The sequence below is a fragment of the Mustelus asterias genome, chromosome 8 (genome assembly GCF_964213995.1).
Source record: "Mustelus asterias chromosome 8, sMusAst1.hap1.1, whole genome shotgun sequence".
NCBI classification, from domain to species: domain Eukaryota; kingdom Metazoa; phylum Chordata; class Chondrichthyes; order Carcharhiniformes; family Triakidae; genus Mustelus; species Mustelus asterias.
The window spans coordinates 1210901-1232817 of NC_135808.1; the positions used below are offsets into that span (position 1 = coordinate 1210901).

Here is a 21917-nt window from a genome sequence, read left to right on the forward strand (position 1 = left end):
CCCACCTCCTCCCATCCTCTTTCCACCCAACCCCACCACCAACACACCCTCACTCTCATCACCCGGGTTCAATTGTTCCAAGAGAATAATCAGCTCTGAAAATGAGTCATGCAGACTTGAAACATTGGGCCCAATTTTACCATCAAGTTGCGCCTGTTTCCAGGTGCGAAAACTTGGTAAAGTCAGGCATGAGGCAAGTAGCGCGATCCACGCTGCATCCGCATTTAAATTGACTTAATGGGCTGCACACCCAATCCACCCATGTCCCCCTTTAGCACCATGTTCGCCCATCCAGAATCGGCGTGAAACAGACATGCTCTACAAAAGACCGATTCGGGCGCTCCAGTTAGCGAAGAGGTAAATGCCGATCGTCTTATGGCTCTCTGCTTGAGATCGGTGGGGGAGGAGAAGGTGGGGTCTGCTGCCACTCTGCCTGAGATCAGTGAAGGGGAAGGGGGTGTCTGCTGCCACTCTGCCTGAGATCAGTGAGGGGGAAGGGGGTGTCTGCTGCCACTCTGCCTGAGATCAGTGAGGGGGTAGGGGGAGTCCGCTGCCACTCTGCCTGAGATCAGTGAGGGGGAGGGGGAGTCCGCTGCCACTCTGCCTGAGATCAGTGAGGGGGAAGGGGGAGTCCGCTGCCACACTGCCTGAGATCAGTGAGGGGGAAGGGGGAGTCTGCTGCCACTCTGCCTGAGATCAGTGAGAGGGAAGGGGTGTCCGCTGCCACTCTGCCTGAGATCAGTGAGGGGGAAGGGGGTGTCTGCTGCCACTCTGCCTGAGATCAGTGAGGAGGAAGGGGGTGTCTGCTGCCACTCTGCCTGAGATCAGTGAGGGGGAAGGGGTGTCTGCTGCCACTCTGCCTGAGATCAGTGAGGGGGAAGGGGGAGTCTGCTGCCACTCTGCCTGAGATCAGTGAGAGGGAAGGGGGAGTCCGCTGCCACTCTGCCTGAGATCAGTGAGGGGGAAGGGGTGTCTGCTGCCACTCTGCCTGGGATCGGTGGGGGAGAAGGAGAAGGGCCCGCGATCAGACTGGATGGCGGGGGTGGGGGGGATAAGGGGGTCAGTAATGTTGGGGGCTGGGGAAATGTCTGTGGGGCCAGGGGGAGGTATTATCTGACCCAGGAGCAATGTGACAGGGAAGCCGCATTCTATCATTTTTTTTCTGCGCATGCGCAGTTGGAGGCACCTTTTGGAGCTGCAGGATTCGGGTGCATTAAGCCCCACCAACATGCTTCTGCAGTGCGATTCGGAATCGCTGATATTTTACAGGCAGAGTGCATATGGGGGCGCCTGAGAACGGGTCTAAAAATCAGATCTAAAACACTCCCAGTTTCAAGTCCGCCCAGCACTTAGACTCAAAATGATAAGATGGGGCCCATTAACTCTAATTCTATCTCCACAGATGCTACCAGATCTGCTGAGTTTTTCCAGCATTTTGTTTCTATTTCAGATTTCCAGCACCTGCAGTATTTTCCTCCAAATATTCCCTGTCGGTCCCTCTAACCCTGTTTGTTTTTCATTCTGCTCTGGGTTTTGTTTCCAGCTCTCAAAGTGGGCGGGATCCAGAGCAGCAAATAACAATAATTCCGTGAGGATTACAGCGAGTCCATGAGGGAATTACTGAACTGCAGCGCAGCAACATTGAGACTGAAAGTGGTTTGAATCAGGAAGTGCTGAGTGTGAACATGGCTTCCACACAGCAGGAGGAAAGTTGGACTGAGGAGGCAATTTGTCCCATTTGTCTCGATTTCTTCACCGATCCAGTTTCACTGGATTGTGGACACAACTTCTGTCGCTCCTGTATCACCCAGTGTTGGGAACAGAAGGAGATAAACTCCTGCCCGGAATGTAGACAGGGGTTTCCTGAAAGAAACCTCAGGGTAAATCGGGTCTTAGCGAATCTGGCCGAGAAAGCTCGAAAATTGAAGCTGAACCGGAAAGAGAAGGAAAGTAAACTTCACTGTGAGGAACATCAGGAAGAACTGAAGCTGTTTTGTGAAACTGACAAGAAATTGATCTGTGTGAACTGTGTAGTTTCACAGGAACACAGAGAGCACCGCTTCATCCCGGTTAAAGAAGCTGCTGAAATCTACAAGGTAAAAGGGAACAGGTTTGATCACCTGATTATTTGATCACATTTTCAGGGTCTGACACTTTGATTTTCTGATTTTTTCTCTCAATCCCAGGATGGGGTGAAATCTTCCTTAGATTCTCTCACAGAGAAGAAATCGACGGTTCTAGAAATGGAGCAGCAGCAGAAACAGAAGATTTCCCAAATTAGGGTAAAGTCTCCCTGTGCTGAGCTTCGAAACTTAATTCATTATTTTGTTGTATTTATTACAGAAACATATTATTTTTAATGTTTCTCCTTTATAGAAACAGTCGATCAGTCTGCAGAGCCACATCACATCCGAGTTCACTAAAATGCACCAGATTCTCACTGAGAAAGAGCAGCGTTTAATCCGAGATCTCAGGGAAGAAGAGGAAAAAATTCTAAAACCAATGGAGGAAAATCTTTGTGAAATTCAGGAGAATTTAAATTCTATTCAGGAAAAACTCTCAAAGTTGGAGAAACAGTTGGAACAAAAAGACGGAGTGATGTTTCTGAAGGTGAGGGATTATATTTCAGTTTAGTTCAGTGAAAGTTCACAGTCACAACATGATCCACACGAGCCTCCTCCCATCCTAATTCATTTCCCCCTGTCAATATATCCCTCTGTTCCTTTCTCCCTCATGTGTTTAACTAGATTCCCAAAGAACAAAGAAAATTACAGCACAGGAACAGGCCCTTCGGCCCCCTCCAAGCCTGCACCGACCATGCTGCCCGACTGAATTAAAACCCCCTACCCTTCTGGGGACCATATGCCTCTATTCCCATCCTATTCATGTACTTGTCCAGATGCCCCTTAAAAGTCACTACCGTATCCGCTTCCACTACCTCCCCCAACAACGAGTTCCAGGCACCCACCACTCTCTGTGTAAAAAATCTGTCTTGTGAATCTCCTTTAAACCTTGCCCCTCGCACCTTAAACCTGTGCCCGCTAGTAATTGACTCTTCCACCCTGGGAAAAAGCTTCTGACTATCCACTCTATCCATGCCCCTCATAACTTGTAAACTTCTTTCAGGTCCTCCTCAACTTCCATCATTCCAGTGAAAACAAACGAAGTTTCTCCATCCTCTCCTCATAGCTAATGCCCTCCATACCAGGCAACATCCTGGTAAATCTTTTCTGTACCCTCTCCAAAGCCTCCACATCCTTCTGGTAGTGTGGCGACCGGAATTGAATGCTATATTCCAAGTGCAGGCTAACTGAGGTTCTATAAAGCTGCAACATGACTTGCCAATCTTTAAACTCAATGCCCCAGCCGATGAAGGCAAGCATGCCGTATTCCTTCTTGACTACCTGCTCCACCTGCATTGCCACTTTCAGTGACCTATGTACCTGTACACCCAGATCCCTTTGCCTATCAATACTCTTAAGGGTTCTGCCATTTATAAATGTGAGGTGATTCATTTTGGTAGGACTAATTTAAATGTGGATTACAGGGTCAAAGGTAGGGTTCTGAAGACTGTGGAGGAACAGAGAGATCTTGGGGTCCATATCCACAGATCTCTAAAGGTTGCCACTCAAGTGGATAGAGCTGTGAAGAAGGCATATAGTGTGTTAGCTTTTATTAACAGGGGGTTGGAGTTTAAGAGCCGTGGGGTTATGCTGCAACTGTACAGGACCTTGGTGAGACCACATTTGGAATATTGTGTGCAGTTCTGGTCACCTCACTTTAAGAAGGATGTGGAAGCGCTGGAAAGAGTGCAGAGGAGATTTACCAGGATGCTGCCTGGTTTGGAGGGTAGGTCTTATGAGGAAAGGTTGAGGGAGCTAGGGCTGTTCTCTCTGGAGCGGAGGAGGCTGAGGGGAGACTTAATAGAGGTTTATAAAATGATGAAGGGGATAGATAGAGTGAACGTTCAAAGACTATTTCCTCGGGTGGATGGAGCTATTACAAGGGGGCATAACTATAGGGTTCATGGTGGGAGATATAGGAAGGATATCAGAGGTAGGTTATTTACGCAGAGAGCGGTTGGGGTGTGGAATGGACTGCCTGCAGTGATAGTGGAGTCAGACACTTTAGGAACATTTAAGCGGTTATTGGATAGGCACATGGAGCACACCAGGATGATAGGGAGTGGGATAGCTTGATCTTGGTTTCAGATAAAGCTCGGCACAACATCGTGGGCTGAAGGGCCTGTTCTGTGCTGTACTGTTCTATGTTCTATTTACTGTATATGTCCTATCTGTATTAGACCTTCCAAAATGCATTACCTCACATTTGTCCAGATTAAACTCCATCTGCCATCTCTCCGCCCAAGTCTCCAACTGATCGATATCTTGCTGTATCCTCCTCGCTATCCGCAAATCCACCAACCTTTGTGTTGTCCACAAACTTGCTAATCAAACCAGTTACATTTTCCTCCAAATCATTTATATATCCTTAAATGTACCTGTATCTCTCACTTCAGTTGATGGAATTTAATGCCCATTTAATTTAATGTGGAGAGGTGCCATTTAATCAGTGGGGATGGGGTAGGTGGGGGCATGGCTGGCGGTACCCACCCACCTTCCTATCTCTGTCCTGATCAAGACTGTGGGGACAATAGGAATACTTGTCAATAATTTCCCTGACACCATGCAGTCTGCTCTTTTAAGTGGTTAATTCATTCCAACTTGTGAGTCTCAAGAACAAAGAACAATACAGCACAGGAACAGGCCCTTCGGCCCTCCAAGCCCACGCCGCTCCCTGGTCCAAACTAGACCATTCTTTTGTATCCCTCCATTCCCACTCCGTTCATGTGGCTATCTAGATAAGTCTTAAATGTTCCTAGTGTGTCCTCCTCCACCACCTTGCCCGGCAGCGCATTCCAGGCCCCCACCACCCTCTGTGTAAAATATGTCCTTCTGATATCCGTGTTAAACCTCCCCCCCTCACCTTGAACCTATGACCCCTTGCGAACGTCACCACCGACCTGGGAAAAAGCTTCCCACCGTTCACCCTATCTATGCCTTTCATAATTTTATACACCTCTATTAGGTCACCCCTCATCCTCTGTCTTTCCAGTGAGAACAACCCCAGTTTACCCAATCTCTCCTCATAACTAAGCCCTTCCATACCAGGCAACATCCTGGTAAACCTCCTCTGCACTCTCTCTAAAGCCTCCACGTCCTTCTGGTAGTGTGGCGACCAGAAAGGGTGCAGTATTCCAAATGCGGCCGAACCAACATTCTATACAACTGCAACATCAGACCCCAACTTTTATACCCTTATAAAGGCAAGCATGCAATATGCCTTATTCACTACCTTCTCCACCTGTGACGTCACCTTCAAGGATCTGTGGACTTGCACACCCAGGTCCCTCTATGTATCTACACCCTTTATGGTTCTGCCATTTATCGTATAGCTCCCCCCTACGTTAGTTCTACCAAAATGCATCACTTCGCATTTATCTGGATTGAACTCCATCTGCCATTTCTTTGCCCAAATTTCCAGCCTATCTATATCCTTCTGTCGCCTCTGACAATGTTCCTCGCTATCTGCAAGTCCAGCCATTTTCGTGTCATCCACAAACTTACTGATCACCCCAGTTACACCTTCTTCCAGATCGTTTATATAAATCACAAACAGCAGAGGTCCCAATACAGAGCCCTGCGGAACACCACTAGTCACAGGCATCCAGCCGGAAAAAGACCCTTCCACTACCACCCTCTGTCTTCTGTGACCAAGCCAGTTCTCCACCTATCTAGCCACCTCCCCCTTTATCCCATGCGATCCAACCTTTTGCATCAACCTACCATGAGGGACTTTGTCAAACGCTTTACTAAAGTCCATATAGACGACATCCACGGCCCTTCCCTCGTCAACCATTCTAGTCACTTCTTCAAAAAACTCCAGTTAGTGAGGCATGGCGTCCCTCTCACAAAACCATGCTGACTATCGTTAATGAGTTTATTCCTTTCTAAATGCGCATACATCCTATTTCTAAGAATCCTCTCCAACAACTTCCCTACCACGGACGTCAAGCTCACCGGCCTATAATTTCCCGGGTTATCCTTCCTACCCTTCTTAAATAACAGGACCACATTAGCTATCCTCCAATCCTCTGGGACCTCACCTGTGTCCAGTGACGAGACAAAGATTTGCGTCAGAGGCCCAGCGATTTCATCTCTCGTCTCCCTGAGCAGCCTTGGATAGATTCCATCAGGCCCTGGGGATTTGTCAGTCTTTATATTCCCTAAAAAACCTAACACTTCCTCCCTTGTAATGGAGATTTTCTCTAACGGGTCAACACTCCCCTCTGAGACACTCCCAGTCAACACATCCCTCTCCTTTGTGAATACCGACGCAAAGTATTCATTTAGGATCTCCCCTACTTCTTTGGGCTCCAAGCATAATTCCCCACTTTTGTCCCTGAGAGGTCCGATTTTTTCCCTGACAACCCTTTTGTTCCTAACGTATGAATAAAATGCCTTGGGATTCTCCTTAATCCTGTCTGCCAAGGACATTTCGTGACCCCTTTTTGCTCTTCTAATTCCTCGTTTGAGTTCTTTCCTACTTTCTTTGTATTCCTCCAGAGCTCCCTCCGTTTTTAGCTGCCTGGACCTAACGTACGCCTCTCTTTTCTTTTTGACCAATCCCTCAATTTCCATGGTTATCCACGGTTCTCGAATCCTACCCTTCCTATCCTTCCTTTTTACAAGCACATCCCTATCCTGCAGCCCTAACAACTGTTCCTTAAAAGACTCCCACATACCAGATGTGGATTTACCCTCAAACAGCCTCTCCCAATCAACAGCTGCCAATTTCTGCCTAATCCCACTAAAGTTAGCCTTCCCCCAATCCAACACCTTACCCTTGGGACACCACTCATCCTTTTCCATCACTATCCTCAAACTAACAGAATTGTGGTCACTATTTGCCACATGTTCCCCTACCGAAACTCTCATCTATGTTCTCGCTGTTATTTACCCAGGGCAGGCACTCACCATGCAGGAAACCCAAAGTGAACCCTTTTGGTGTTGCAGTCTGGCTTCCAGGGGTTCCCTTCTCCAAAAATGCCCAGTGCTTGATTGAGGGACCTGGCCTCACTAGGTGGGGGAGCGGGACACTGAGAGCCAGCAACCAGCCCTTGCAACTGATTTCCATCCCCTGTGATCCCCAGCCCATGAACTCCTCCCTTCATCACTCACCTGTTACCTGAGGCCTTCGACAGATCCTGGGCCTCTGGTGGATGTAGTACGTACCTTCCAGCTGGCCTTGTTGAGGAATGAAGAACTGCCAGTTTCTGATTGGCATTCACCTCTTGAGGGTGGGACTTGTACCCTTGAGCTCCTTGATCCATAAGAAGCAGTGATCTGGTGGCAATGACTTTACCTGTCCGCACAGGGGTACCTCGTCAATGTTCTACAGTTGTGATAATGACAACACACACTAGCACTGTGGAACTCGAACACCAGACTAGCAAACAGAGAACAAAGGTGTCGTTTTTTTTAAGCCCTTTTCATGTGTATTCCTGGAAGAGGAAAACCACAAAGATGTCTGGGATACAACAGGATAGCAGTAATTTCAGCTGAAACACAGATAAAAGGAGCAGTAGGCCATTCGGCCCTTCAAGCCTGCTCTGCCATTCAATGTGATCATGTCAATGGATTGTTATGTTTTGGTCCTGCTATGGTCATGGGCAATGCTGGGTCCACTAGATTTTGATTTGATTTGATTTATTATTGATTTATTATTGTCACATGTGTTAACATACAGTGAAAAGTATTGTTTCTTGCGCACTATATAGACAAAGCATACCGTTCATAGAAAAGGAAATGAGAGTGCAGAATGTAGTGTTACAGTCATAGCTAGGGTGTAGAGAAAGATCAACTTAATGCAAGGAAAGTTCATTCAAAAGTCTGACAGCAGCAGGCAAGAAGCTGTTCTTGAGTCAGTTGGTTTGTGACCTCAGACTTTTGTATCTTTTTCCCGAAGGAAGAATGTCGAAGATCATAGAAAGAAAGATCATAGAAACCCTACAGTGCAGAAGGAGGCCATTCAGCCCATCGAGTCTGCACCGACCACAATCCCACCCAGGCCCTACCCCCACATATTTACCCGCTAATCCCTCTAACCTACGCATCTCAGGATTCTAAGGGGCAATTTTAAACCTGGCCAATCAACCTAACCCGCACATCTTTGGACTGTGGGAGGAAACCGGAGCACCCGGAGGAAACCCACGCAGACACGAGGAGAATGTGCAAACTCCACACAGACAGTGACCCGAGCCGGGAATCGAACCCGGGACCCTGGAGCTGTGAAGCAGCAGTGCTAACCACTGCGCTACCGTGCCGCCCAAGAGAGAATGTCCGGGGTGCGTGGGGTCCTTAATTATGTTGGCTGCTTTGTCAAGGCAGCGGGAAGTGTAGACAGAGTCAATGGATGGGAGGCTGGTTTGTGTGATGGATTGGGCTACATTCACGATCTTTTGTAGTTCCTTGCGGCCTTGGGCAGAGCAGGAGCCATACCAAGCTGTGATACAACCAGAAAGAATGCTTTCTATGGTGCATCTGTAAAAGTTGGTGAGAGTCGTAGCTGACATGCCAAATTCCCTTAGTCTTCTGAGAAAGTAGAGGCGTTGGTGGGCTTTCTTAACTATAGTGTCAGCATGGGGGGACCAGGACAGGTTGTCGGTGATCTAGACACCTAAAAACTTGAAGCTCTCGACCTTTTCTCCTTCGTCCCCGTTGATGTAGACAGGGGCATGTTCTCCTTTACGCTTCCTGAAGTCGATGACAATCTCCTTCATTTTGTTGACATTGAGGGAGAGATTATTTTTGCTGCACCAGTTCACCAGATTGTCTATCTTATTCCTGTACTCTGTCTCGTCATTGTTTGAGATCCAACCCACTACAGTGGTGTCGTCAGCAAACTTGAAAATCGAATTGGAGGGAAATTTGGCCACACAGTCATAGGTGCATAAGGAGTACAGTAGGGGACTGAGAACACAGCCTTGTGGGGCACCGGTGTTGAGGATGATCATGGAGGAGGTATTGTTGCCTATCCTTACTGGTTGTGGTCTATGAGTTAGGATCCAGTGCAGAGGGAGGTGCCGAGGCCCAGGCCACAGAGTTTGGAGATGAGTCTCGTGGGAATAATAGTGTTGAAGGCTGAGCTGTAGTCAATAAATAGGAGTCTGACAGAGGTGTCCTTGTTATCTAGGTGTTGCAGGGTTAAGTGCAGGGCCAGGGAAATGGTGGCTGTGTGGACCTGTTGCGGCAATAGGCAAATTGTAGTGGATCCACGTAGTCTGGGAGGCTGGAATTGATTTGTGTCATGACTAACTTTTCGAAGCACTCCAGAACGATGGACGTCAGGGCCACAGGCCGATAGTCATTAAGGCACGCTGCCTGATTTTTCTTAAGTACCGGGATGATGGTCGTCTTCTTGAAGCAGATAGGGACCTCAGATTGTTGTAAAGAGAGGTTGAAGATGTCTGTGAATACCTCCGCCAACTGATCCACGCAGGATCTAAGTGCACGTCCGGGTACCCCATCCTGGCCAGTTGCTTTCCATGGGTTGACCTTCAAGAAAGCTGCTCTGACATCTGCAATGGTGACTCCAGATACAGGTTCATCCAGGGCTTCCAGGGTGGAGGGCATGCTCTCACTGACCTCTTGCTCAAAACGGGTGTAGAATGCATTGAGCTCATCAGGGAGGGGTGCGTTCGAGCTGGCGATTTTACATACCTTCATCTTGTAGCCTCGTATGTCTTGCCGACCTCACCATAGTCGGCGGGGGTCGGTGTAGCTAGCCTGGGACTCTAGCTTGGCCCGGTATTGTCTTTTGGTATCTTTGATGGATCTCCTTAGATCGTATCTGGCTTTCTTGTATAGGTTAGGGTCACCTGACTTGAATGCCTCAGACCTGGACTTCAGCAAGCAGTGGATATCCCTGTTCATCCATGGTTTCCAGTTGGGGAACACACGGCTTTGCTCCTGGTCTCCTTGGTCTGAAGTGGTGGGTGTGTTCTCCACATCTGCAAAGTAGATGATAGGCCAGATTTTCCACACAACCCGCCACGTGTTTTGCGGCAGTGCACGTCTGGGTACCCCAGGCAGCCCACCATTGGCCGCAGGTGGGATCTTCTGGTCCCGTCACTGCCAACAAGGTTTCCCGTTGAAAGTGCTCCTCATTACTGGGAAACCTGCAGTGGGGATGCATTGTTGGTGAGACCGGAAGATCCTGCTGGAATGAATGGGTGGAAAGATCCGGCCTATGTCTTTATGGGCAGTGTTCCTATGGTTGAAAGATAGGGGCAGCTTCGAAAGACCATTCACATTGCCATGCATGGTAGATTTCTAATATTTGATGTCATATGTGTGAGCACTCAACTTCAATGCCCAACACTACATCCAGCTTGCAGTTAAAGAAGGGATATCCATGTATGGGCCGAACATTGAGGTGAGTGGTTGATGATCAGCCAGGAGCATGAATTTCGAACCACACAGGTACTGGTGAAATTTCCAGAATCTGAAAACCATCCCCAGTGCTTCACATTCAGTTTGAGAATATCGGCTCTCTGCTTCATTTAAAGTCCATGAAGCAAATGCTATGAGCCTTTCCACAGCAGAAGACATCATGTGTGAGACAGTGGACCCAACTCTATAAGGCGATGCATTACATGCAAGCTGTAGAAGTAAGAAGGTGTCAGAATGTGTCAGCACCTCCGAATCTGTCAGCACTGCTTTAGGCTTCTTGAATGCAGCATCACAGCCTTCTGTCCATTTGCAGGCTTTGTTCTGACACAGAAGCTCATGCAAGTTGCAGCTGTTAAATGAATCTCCCGTGATAATTCAGCAGCCCTAACAGCTTGCTGATATTCGGAGGAGCTAGAGCATCCACAATAGCCTGACCTTGCAGGGTGCTTTGTGACGCCCAGCAGCATCAATGACATGTCCCAAATGTTCCACAGATGGCTGACAAAACTCACATTTGTCTTTGCAAACCCATAGACCTTACTCTTCAACCTTTGTAGAGTGACATCCAAGTTCTTGAAATGATTCTCATCACTCATGCCCATTACCAAGATGTCATCAAAGTAGCACTGAACTCCGGGCTAGCCACTCAGGATCTGCTCCATGATCCTCTGAAACAGGGCTGGAGTTGGTGTTATTCCAAAAGATAAATGGCAATTGTGTACTTTGATGGTAAGGTATTCTTGTGGCTTCTCATTACATGCATTTGTAAGTAGGCCTGGCAAAGGTATATTTTGCTGAATTTCTGTCCACCAGCCAAGCTGGCAAAAAGGCCCTCGATCAGGGAAGTGGATATTGTTCAGTACATAATAAGGGTTAACACTAGCCTTAAAGACTCCACAGATGCACATGGAGCAGAGTTCCTTTAGCACTGGAATGATGGCGGGGGGACAGATAGCAAGACCCCTATGTTAACCAGATGCTCCAAGTCATCTTCAACTTTTGGTCGAATGGCCTGAGGATGGTTTTGGCCGTCAGAAATTTTGGTTGAGTGTCAGCTTTGACATTCAATTTTACCATAACTTCTTTCATGCTCCCCAAATCTCATTCGAAACAGCAGCATTTTTTGTTACAACACCTGACAGACCAGTTTCTTCTGCTGCAATGCCATGTACTTCTGCTCAGTTTAACCAGATTTTCTCCAGCCATGATCATCCAACTAAAGCTGGGTCATTGCTAGCAGCCTGTCCATTTAGTTCCATTTTAACTTCAGTTCTGCCCAACATGGTTATGGGTTCCTCTGTATATGTTTTCAGAATGATTTTTGGAGAGAAGGGTGAGCTTTTCCTTATGTACAACTTCTTGGACCAGAGAAACTGCTGCCCTTGTATCCAGTTCCATATGTATTGATTGACTCTCCAGCAGTGGTGGTACCCAGTAACCCTTTGAACAATCAGTCACTGACAAAATGTGGAACGGCCCTTCTTTGGACTCTGTGTCACTTTGGTCTTCCTGTTCCTGCTGTATGACATACAGATTATTTTTCTTGTTATGCAAGACTGCAGATGGCTCTTTTCTCTGGTTTGCTTTTCTGATCAGTGCTGTTTTTTCACTTTTTACATGCACACTCAAGGTGTCCCTTTTTGCCACATTGGTGGCATTCAACGACTCTATGGACGATGACCAGGCTTTCCACATTCTTGGCTGTTTGCTATGTTGTATACATGCTCAGCTCATGTTATGCACTTGAGTTGATGCATTCAGCTGCTTTGCTTCTTTTGCAGCCAGCTCCATGGACACTCTAATGGCTATGACTTTCTGCAACGTGAGGTTAGCCTCTGTCAGGAGGCGTTTCTGAATTACTTCACTACAAAGGCCACAGGTCAACTTGTCATGGAGGATATTGTTCAGCACCTCATTGAATTCACAATGTTCACAAAGCTTTTGAAGTACCGAAACATACTGGACAATTGTTTCTCACTCTTCTTGGTTTCTTTTGCGAAACCTAAATCTTTCTTCTATAACAAGTGGAAAAATGCATCCCCAGGACTTTTACAATGTCGTAATTCACTGTTGTGCCAGGTTTGTAAGGCTGCCCCAAGATTCTTAATAAGCCAAAGATTTTAGATCTCATCACACTGAAGAATGTTGCCACCTTTCTATCATTTTCAATTCCATTTGCAAGGACAAAAAAAAACTCAAAGCATTCAGTGTAGAAGCTTCACTGTTCAACAGTCTCATCAAAATGTCCCATAGGTCCAAGTGCGGTCATTATCAGCCTTTTATTTTCTTTTTTTTTGTTAGCTGCTGTGATGCCGTTTTAAGAGATGTAACCGATTTCATTTTTCTTCAGGTTAACACTGCAGCTGTTGCCTTTCTCTGCTGAATTTCCTACAGTTCGCAAGTTTTGGAGGATTCACCGGCAAGATGGCTCTTCTGTGTTTTAAAACATTTCAAAACATTCTAGTTGCATAGGAATAACCTCTATATTTTGGAGGGGGTGCAATTCGAGATACTTTTTTTCTTTGTACCCAGCAGGGACATTCATTGTCTATGTTTCCTGCACTTTGGATGTCCTGGTGGGTTGGTAGTTCAATCGATCAGAAGCCTTTTTATCAGCAGTGAGAAGTCTCACAACACCAGGTTAAAGTCCAACAGGTTTATTTGGAATCACGAGCTTTCGGAGCGCTGCTCCTTCATCAGGTGAGTGGTGTTGTGAGGCTTCTTACTGTGCCCACTCCAGTCCAACACCAGCACCTCCACATCATTTTTATCACCAGTAATTTCCTTTTACTAACTCTGTTTTTATGAATGTCCAGGTTTTTTTTTAAAACTTAAAACAATGCCTCTGATTGTTATTTTTTAAAAAATCTCCCTAACAGCTGCAATTCCTTTTTTCACTATTCTCTACAGTTGCCTTTTTTTAAAGTCTGCTTGTCTCTTTTTGATCCAAACTCCACAGGTCCTTGTACTTAGCCGCCAGCCTTTTTATTCCAAACAATACAAATCCAACATGCAGTTCAGGTGGCAATTAAAATTTCCTTACTTTAATTTCACTTTTCATTACACACGGGTCTGTCAGCCTCATCACCTGTTTGATTTTGATCCTGGTACCTTTCACAATCAATCGATACACAAGTAGATTTTGGATAGGTTCATAGAGGTTAGTAAGATAGAGGGTTATAGATGAGCCTGGAAGGTAAGGAAATTGTTCGGCGCAACTTGTGGGCCGAAGGGCCTGTTTGTGCTGTAGCTTTTCTATGTTCTATGTAGACACAGGTGACTAATATTGCAACTGCCCTTTATTGCTTCAGTGGTCAAATTCAAAGAAACCATGGATCCTGTAGCCCCGTAATGCACAGGCTTGCAAATTAAGGCAGCCAAACAAGACATACAATACATGAGAAGTGTCATTTCTGCTTTCTGGATATACTTCTTGATCAACTCAGATTTGTGTTTTGTTTATTTCAGGAGGAAGCATCTCGGAAGTGGAGGTAGGACATGAACTTTACTGAAACAGAGCAAGTTGGTCAAATTACTCAGGAAAGTGTTTATAGTCAATTTATAATCAACCCTTTAATATTTACAGGGTTAGCGATGGTGACAGTGAACTGTCACTAGCAGATGGTGTCCTGTCCATTCAAAAATTCCCTTTGCCGTGCCCAGTGTGGAGAGAAATATTGGATGCCATTAACACTGGTAAAACTCAGATAAGTTCCTTTGTCCTGATTTTTATCTTAGAATTTGATTCTTTATACACATAATATCAAAGACTGTGGGTGGTATTAAATGGAGGTGCTGCAGCGAATTGGAGAGTTGGCGAAAACCCCCTGCAGGCCAGTCAGAGGTTGGCATCTCTGTTGAAAGGCAGCACTACCAGGGAGGTGGTGGCTGCTGGTATGAAACCCATCCGAGGCTTAAGGTCCTGGTGGACCCAGGGCACAGGTAAAGGATGGCAGGATGGAGTTTGTGAGATTGAAGTTGGAGGGGAGGGGTGTCAGCGGCAAGGGCAGAGGGGGATACTCTAAGCAGGTCCCTTCTTCCAATGCCAGGTCCCTGGAGAGTTCCGAGCAACCCACTTAAAGTTCCAGGGAGCCCATTTAAGGGCCTCAATGGATTTTGGGCATTCCCTCCATGAACACAATTGTGGTGGAGACCCACCCACAACATTCACACCTGATAAATTCCCTCGCTTTCAAAAACTCACCATCGTGGAGGGCATTAAATTCCACCCAGTATTTTTAAGCACTTAGTTACAAAGGAACTTGACTAAAAAAAAAAATCCCTGAATGGAATTAAATTCTTATTCATCCGCCAAATCAAACTTCTGAAAAACACCACCCGAAACTGCCATCTCCCTAAACATCCCCAATACAGGAACTGTCAGGTGAAGCACTGCCTCCAGAACCCATCGATACTTTACAAACTTCAGCAAGTGGAAACCCTCCATTCCCAGCTGAACCTTTCCCCCTCTACAATCCTCATTCTCCTGATACATCTCCACCTTGTGGACCAGACTCATGTCCATGGTAAAGGTTAGGACAGGAAGCCTGGGAATGAGGTTTTGTCTGCCTGTTGAGAGAGGAGGAGTGGTGAGGGGGATGGAGTCAGCTGATGTTCACTGGGGAGCAAGCACTGGATTGCAATCCAATTGCTGAAAATGGCAGCAAAGGCCATTTTCTCAATTGCCTTGAGGAAACATTACACTCACACTAGATAACTATCTTTTATACATCCAGGGAGAGGATTAATGTTTGTCTGTGGAGAATCACATTGAATAACCACCTCCACATACCAAATATTTGTTTCCATGGATTAAAAACGGAAATATTGTGGGCCTGAATTTCACGCTCTCCTGTCGATGGGTTTTTAGGCAGGGGGCATGGAGTGTGAAATAGCACAAATGGGCTTCCTGCTGGGTTCCTAATTATTGACCACCTAATGGTCATTTTCCACCTGGCCTCAGTTTTGTAGGCTGGCAGAACGACTCCTGGGGTAAGGGGGTGGTGATTGGGGAGGGGAGGGGAGGGGGGGGGTTGATGGGGGGGCAGGGGGGGGAACCCACAGGTAATTGGGTCGGATCTCGGGCAGGAAGTGGGGAGATCTCACAACCCGATTATTCCAAGTATCGATCTAGTAAACCTCTTCTGAACCACCTCCAACACATTTGCATCCTTCCTTAAATGAGCAGACCAAAACTGCCACAATATTCGCGATGTGGTCTCACCAAAGTCTTGTATAAGTGAGGCATAAAATCCTTACTGTTATGTACAATTCCTCTTTTAATAAAGAATAACATTTCATTAGCCTCCTTGATTCTGTGCTGCACCTGCATACTCACCTTTTTGTGACTCATGTACCTAAATCCCTCGGCACCTTGAATTCTGCTGTCATTCTCCATTTAAGTAATACTCTGCTTTTTATTCTTCCTGTCAGAGTAAACCACTTCACATTTTCCCACATTATACTCCATGTGCCAAACTTTTTCCCATTCACTCAACCCGTCTGTATCCGTTTGCAAATTCCTTGCGCCTTTTTCATGAAATACTTTCCTATCTACCTTTGTGTCATCTGCAAATTTAGCTACCATGCCTTCACTCCACTCATCTAAATCATCAATAAAAATTGTAAAAAGTTGTGGCCACAACACAGACCCCTGAGTGACTCCACTTGTCATATCCTGTCAATCAGACAAAGACTAATTTACGCATACTCTATGTGGTCTGTCAGCCAGCCAATCTCCTACCCATGATAATATGTTACCCCCTATAGCATGAGCTTTTATTTTCCACAATAACTTTTGATGCGACACCTTATTAAATACCTTCTGGAAGTTCAAATATAGTATATCTTTATCCTCCAAAGCACATGTCACTCTTTCAAATAATTCTAATAAATTTGTTAAACACGACTTACCTTTCATAAAACCATGTTGACTATTCCTGATTGTGATGAGCTTTTCTAAGTGCCAAGCCCCCTTCGACATGGACCTGAAGCCAACCCCCCCTCCACCTGAATGGAGCTGACACCCTGTTACCACCCGAGTGATGTTGTTACTGGACAGTCAGTCAGGTCATAGAATGGAATACTGGCGCAATAGACCCGATCTTTTATTTTTATTTCGAGGTGTGAATGAATAGATTTACAGGATGGCCAATTAACTTTTAAGAAGAAACATTTATTACTTATGGAAAGATTGACAATAACACAATACTCTGCCTCCCACCTATATCTTCACAGACATACACAGATTTTTAAGGATCACACAAATGACAAAATAAATCTTATACTATAATTTCTCAGTAAGTGCACAGTCCATGTAAACCAACAGGCCAACTGTGGTCAGGCACATCACACTCTGAAACTAAATGGTAGATGCTCCTCACTATAACTTCTGTGGAGTTTTTTTATCACATCCCCCCAGATGCTTTCATACTGTGAGCCAACCAGTTTCACTGGAACTCTAACTTCTACATGAGTGTTTCTAAACAATACTCCTTGGAATCTTCTCCCAAACAATGCGTTCTCTCAGATGCCTTCAAGAATCCACTTCCAAGATTTCAATCTCTCCTTTCAGTAATCCTCTGCTCTGGATTGCCAGGTACATTAAAGCTTCACTGCAATCTCAGCCATGGCAGCAGAACAATATTGATTCACAGGCTGTATTGAGATGTAACCAAACTTTCGACTTACCTCTGATATCTGGTTTCCCACTTTAAATCTGGCTACTGCAGCTCTCTCTTTCGCCGGAATTCTACCGCCTCGCCTGCCACGGAATCAGAGCAGACGAGGGGAGGACAACAGAAATGTCCGTTGACGTCGGGTGAGAATTTCTGGTCTCGCTCGGGTGAGGTCGTAAGATCCTGCCCTTTAACTCAGAGCACTTTCACTGCCTTTTACTTGAATTCCCCTGAACAGGACCTGGTTCACCTTCTCGATCTTTGTTCCTTTAGCTGTAATCTTCCTTGGACTACTTTTTCATTCCCTGGTTTCTGGAACTATCTGTTACTTAACTTCAGCAACTTGCTTTCTACCTCTTAGTCCATTGTGCCTCACTGCTGGCAGTTTCTCTGAGAGCTGGTTTCTTCTCAGGTACTCAACTCCAAATGAAGCCCAAGGACTTATGCATTTCATGTGTGCCAATGGTTGCTAACAAAAGCCTAGTCTTTCTTTAAACTCTGTTTGTTTTCACATAGTAAACCCTTTAATAATAATGCTGACACAGTTTGAAACCCACAGACATGCAGGCACCTTTGTTTAACATGAAGCCAACCAAGGTTTTAACCCTTTCTTACACAGAAACACAAAATTAAACTTACTTAATACCATACCTTGTTTCTACCACAATATAGAATACTCAAAACTACCTTTGTTTCCTGACACCCCAGTGAGCGTCTCTCCCCTGAACCCCTTCGAGTCTCTTCCCCAATCTTCCCTAATGCCCAGTCTTCCCGGCATCCCCAAAGAGTCTCTTCCCACCCCTCATCCCCAGCAGGTCTTAGAGTCATAGAGTCATCGAGGTTTACAGCATGGAAACAGGCCCTTTGGCCTAACTTGACCATGCCGCCCTTTTTTTTAAAAGCCCTAAGCTAATCCCAATTGCCCGCATTTGGCCCATATATCCATTGTACCCATGTAACTATCTAAATGCTTTTTAAAAGATAAAATTGTATCCGCCTCTAAATTGTATCCGCCTCTACCTCCGGCAGCTTGTTCCAGACACTCACCACCCTCTGTGTGAAATAATTGCCCCTCTGGACACTTTTGTATCTCTTCCCTCTCACCTTAAACCTATGCCCTCTAGTTTTAGACTCCCCTACCTTTGGGAAAAGATATTGACTACCTACCTTGTCTATTCCCCTCATTATTTTATAGACCTCTATAAGATCACCCCTCAGCCTCCTATGCTCCAGAGAAAGAAGTCCCAGTCTATTCAGCCTCTCCTTATAACTCAATCCATCAAGTCCCGGTAGCATCCTAGTAAATCTTTTCTGCACTCTTTCTAGTTTAATAATATCCTTTCTATAATAGGGTGACCAGAATTGCACACAGTATTCCATGTGTGGCCTTACCAATGTCTTGTACAACTTTAACAAGACGTCCCAACTCCTGTATTCAATGTTCTGACCGATGAAACCAAGCATTCAAGGAGCTATGAACATGTACCCCGGATCGCTTTGTTCTGTAACTCTTCCCAACGCCCTACCATTAACTGAGTAAGTCCTGCCCTGGTTCAATCTACCAAAATGCATCACCTCGCATTTGCCTAAATTAAACTCCATCTGCCATTTGTCAGCCCACTGGCCCAATTGATCAAGATCTCGTTGCAATTGGAGATAACTTTCTTCACTGTCCACTATGCCACCAATCTTGGTGTCATCTGCAAACTTACTAACCATGCCCCATGCCAACTATTCTCATCCAAATCATTAACATAAATGACAAATAACAGTGGGCCCAGCACTGATCCCTGAGGCACACCGCTGGCCACAGGCCTCCAGTTTGAAAAACAACTCTCTACAACCACCCTCTGGCTTCTGTCAAGAAGCCAATTTTGTATCCATTTAGATACCTCACCCTGGATCCTGTGAGATTTAACTTTATGCAACAACCTACCATGCAGTACCTTGTCAAAGGCCTTGCTAAAGTCCACGTAGACAACATCAACTGCACTGCCCTCATCTACCTTCTTGGTTACCCCTTCAAAAAACTCAATTAAATTTGTGAAACATGATTTTCCACTCACAAAGCCATGCTGACTGTCCCTAATCAGTCCTTGCATCTCTAAATGCCTGTAGATTCTGTCTCTCAAAATACCTTCCAACAATTTACCTACCACAGATGTGAGGCTCACTGGCCTGCAGTTCCCAGGCTTTTCCCTGCAGCCCTTTTTAAACAAAGGCACAACATTTGCCACTCTCCAATCTTCAGGCACCTCACCCGTGACTATCGATGATTCAAATATCTCAGCTAGGGGACCCACAATTTCGTCCTGGGATATACCTCATCAGGTCCCGGAGATTTATCTGTACACTGATCCCAGCAAGTCTGTCCTTGAACCACAGTGAGTCTGTCCCCTGATCTCTTTAATTCTCTGTTTTCTCTCCCAGTCTCTGTCACCCTGGATGTGGAAACAGCAAATCCCTGGCTTGAGGTGTCTGAGGATCTGAAAAGTTTGAGATGGACCCGGACCCAGAGGAATCTCCCTGACACTGGGAAAAGGTTTACAGAGTGTCCCTGTGTGCTGGGATCAGAGGGATTCACATCAGGGAGACATTATTGGGAGGTGGGGGCGACGGGAAATCGGGGCTGGAGACTGGGGGTAGTTGCAGAGTCTCTGGAGAGGGAAGGGTGGGTGAGTCTGAACCCGGAGACTGGATTCTGGACTGAGAGGAGTGGAGATCAGTTTTATATAATCTCCTCTTCTCGATCTCCTCTCCCTGTCAGTCAGGTCCCTGGGAAGGTGGGAGTTTATCTCAGTTATGAGTCTGGGACAGTTTCATTTTACAACGCGGACACCAAGTCCCATCTCCACACCTTCACTGGGAATAAATTCACCCAGAAACTTTATCCTTTCTTCTGGACTTGGGATGAAAACCAGTTTCTGAGAATCTGTTCCGGTTCTGGTCCGGATCTGGGAAAGGGGGGGGGGCCTCAGCGTGGTTACATCACCCCTGACATCACAATGACTTGACCCTGTGATTAGGGTCAGGATGTGGAGATGCCGGCGTTGGACTGGGGTGAACACGGTAAGAAATCTCACAACACCAGGTTAAAGTCCAACAGGTTTATTTGGTAGCAAATATCATAAGCTTTCGGAGCACTGCTCCTTCGTCAGATGGAGTGGAAATCTGCTCTCAAACAGTGCAAACACAAAATCAAGTTGCAGAATACTGATTAGAATGCGAATCCTACAACCAGCCAGGTCTTAAAGGTACAGACAATGTGGGTGGAGGGAACATTAAACACAGGTTAAAGAGATGTGTATTGTCTCCAGACAGAACAGCTAGTGAGATTCTGCAAGCCCAGGAGGCAAGCTGTGGGGGTTACTGATAATGTGACATAAATCCAACATCTCGGTTTAGGCCGTCCTCATGTGTGCGGAACTTGGCTATCAGTTTCTGCTTATGGTATTTGCTACCAAATAAACCTGTTGGACTTTAACCTGGTGTTGTGAGACTTCTTACCATTAGGGTCAGGGGCAGAGATTGGGGGTCAGAAACCACCACTGACAACAGGTTGTGGGTGGCACGGTAGCACAGTGGTTAGCACTGCTGCTTCACAGCGCCAGGAACCCGGGTTCGATTCCCGGCTTGGGTCACTGCCTGTGTGGAGTTTGCATGTTCTCCCCGTGTCTGCGTGGGTTTCCTCCGGGTGCTCCGGTTTCCTCCCACAATCTGAAGGACGTGCTGGTTAGGTGCATTGACCCGAACAGGCGCCGGACTGTGGCGACTGGGGGAATTTCACAGTGACTTCATTGCAGTGTTAATGTAAGCCTTACTTGTGACTAGTAAATAAACTTTACTTTAAAAAGGTTGTCACTAAATGTGTCATTTAATTTCTAAACTGTAAAATCTCAGACTGTAAATAAAAACAATGGAGGTGATTCTCCCAACCGGCTACATTGCTTTAGTGGGCCGGGAGACTCAAGCGGAGGCCGTTTAGCGGCAGCCGGATTTCTGGTGCGATCAGTTCTGCACCAGAAATCGGCGCGGAGCTGCATAAATTATTTAAATTCAAATTTATATGTATTTAAAATATCATTAGCGAGCCCGGGATTGAAGTCTCTCCCCGTGGCCAGGAGTGGTTCATTCCAGTGCAGTTTACAATAGCTCCCACTAATGGGGAACTGGCAGCCCCCTAAAGGTCAGGGGGTGCCCCCTGGGCATTGTCAGGGGGCAGTGGGCAGTGCCAAGGGGGTGTGGTCTATGGGGACAGAGTCTATATGGTGCGGGGCTTATTGTGGCGGGGAGACTGGTGGGAGTGGGGGTCTCGCTGCCACTCTGCAGAAGGATCACGAGCAGAGGGAGGGAGGCCAGTGATCGGGGCTGGCGATCAGTGTGGTCAGCCTGCTGGTGTGGGGGGTTTCAGGGCTGCCGGTTTGGGAGGGGATCGGGAGATCGGTGGGGAGGGAATCGAGGCTGGCCTGAACGTATTTGCGGGGCCAGCGATCAGGAGGCTGGCAGTGTGGGCCACTGCACATGTGCCAGTCCCGGCGTTGACAGATCGGCGCATGTGCTGCTGGTCTCCAGTGGGATTTTTCACAAGGTTTATGTTCGTGCGCTCTGCAGTGCACTGAGTGTGAGAGATTCGTTTTGAAACTCCTGCTGCAATTTTCACGTGATTTCAATACTTCGAATTTTTTTGGGAGAATTGTGCCCAATACAAATAGAAATGTCGGAGGAT

At 46.4% G+C, this 21917-nt stretch overlaps 1 protein-coding gene across 1 annotated transcript; it reads left to right on the forward strand.

Annotated features, from left to right (window-relative positions):
* The first annotated feature begins 1624 nt into the window (after positions 1-1624).
* LOC144497612 (nuclear factor 7, brain-like) lies at positions 1625-20205 on the forward strand. The gene is made up of 6 exons (XM_078219053.1): positions 1625-2096; positions 2187-2282; positions 2377-2610; positions 13983-14005; positions 14101-14210; positions 19622-20205. The coding sequence occupies exons 1-6, from the start codon at positions 1686-1688 to the stop codon at positions 20203-20205; spliced, it is 1458 nt and encodes a 485-aa protein (XP_078075179.1). The 5' UTR covers positions 1625-1685.
* Positions 20206-21917: the final 1712 nt, after the last annotated feature.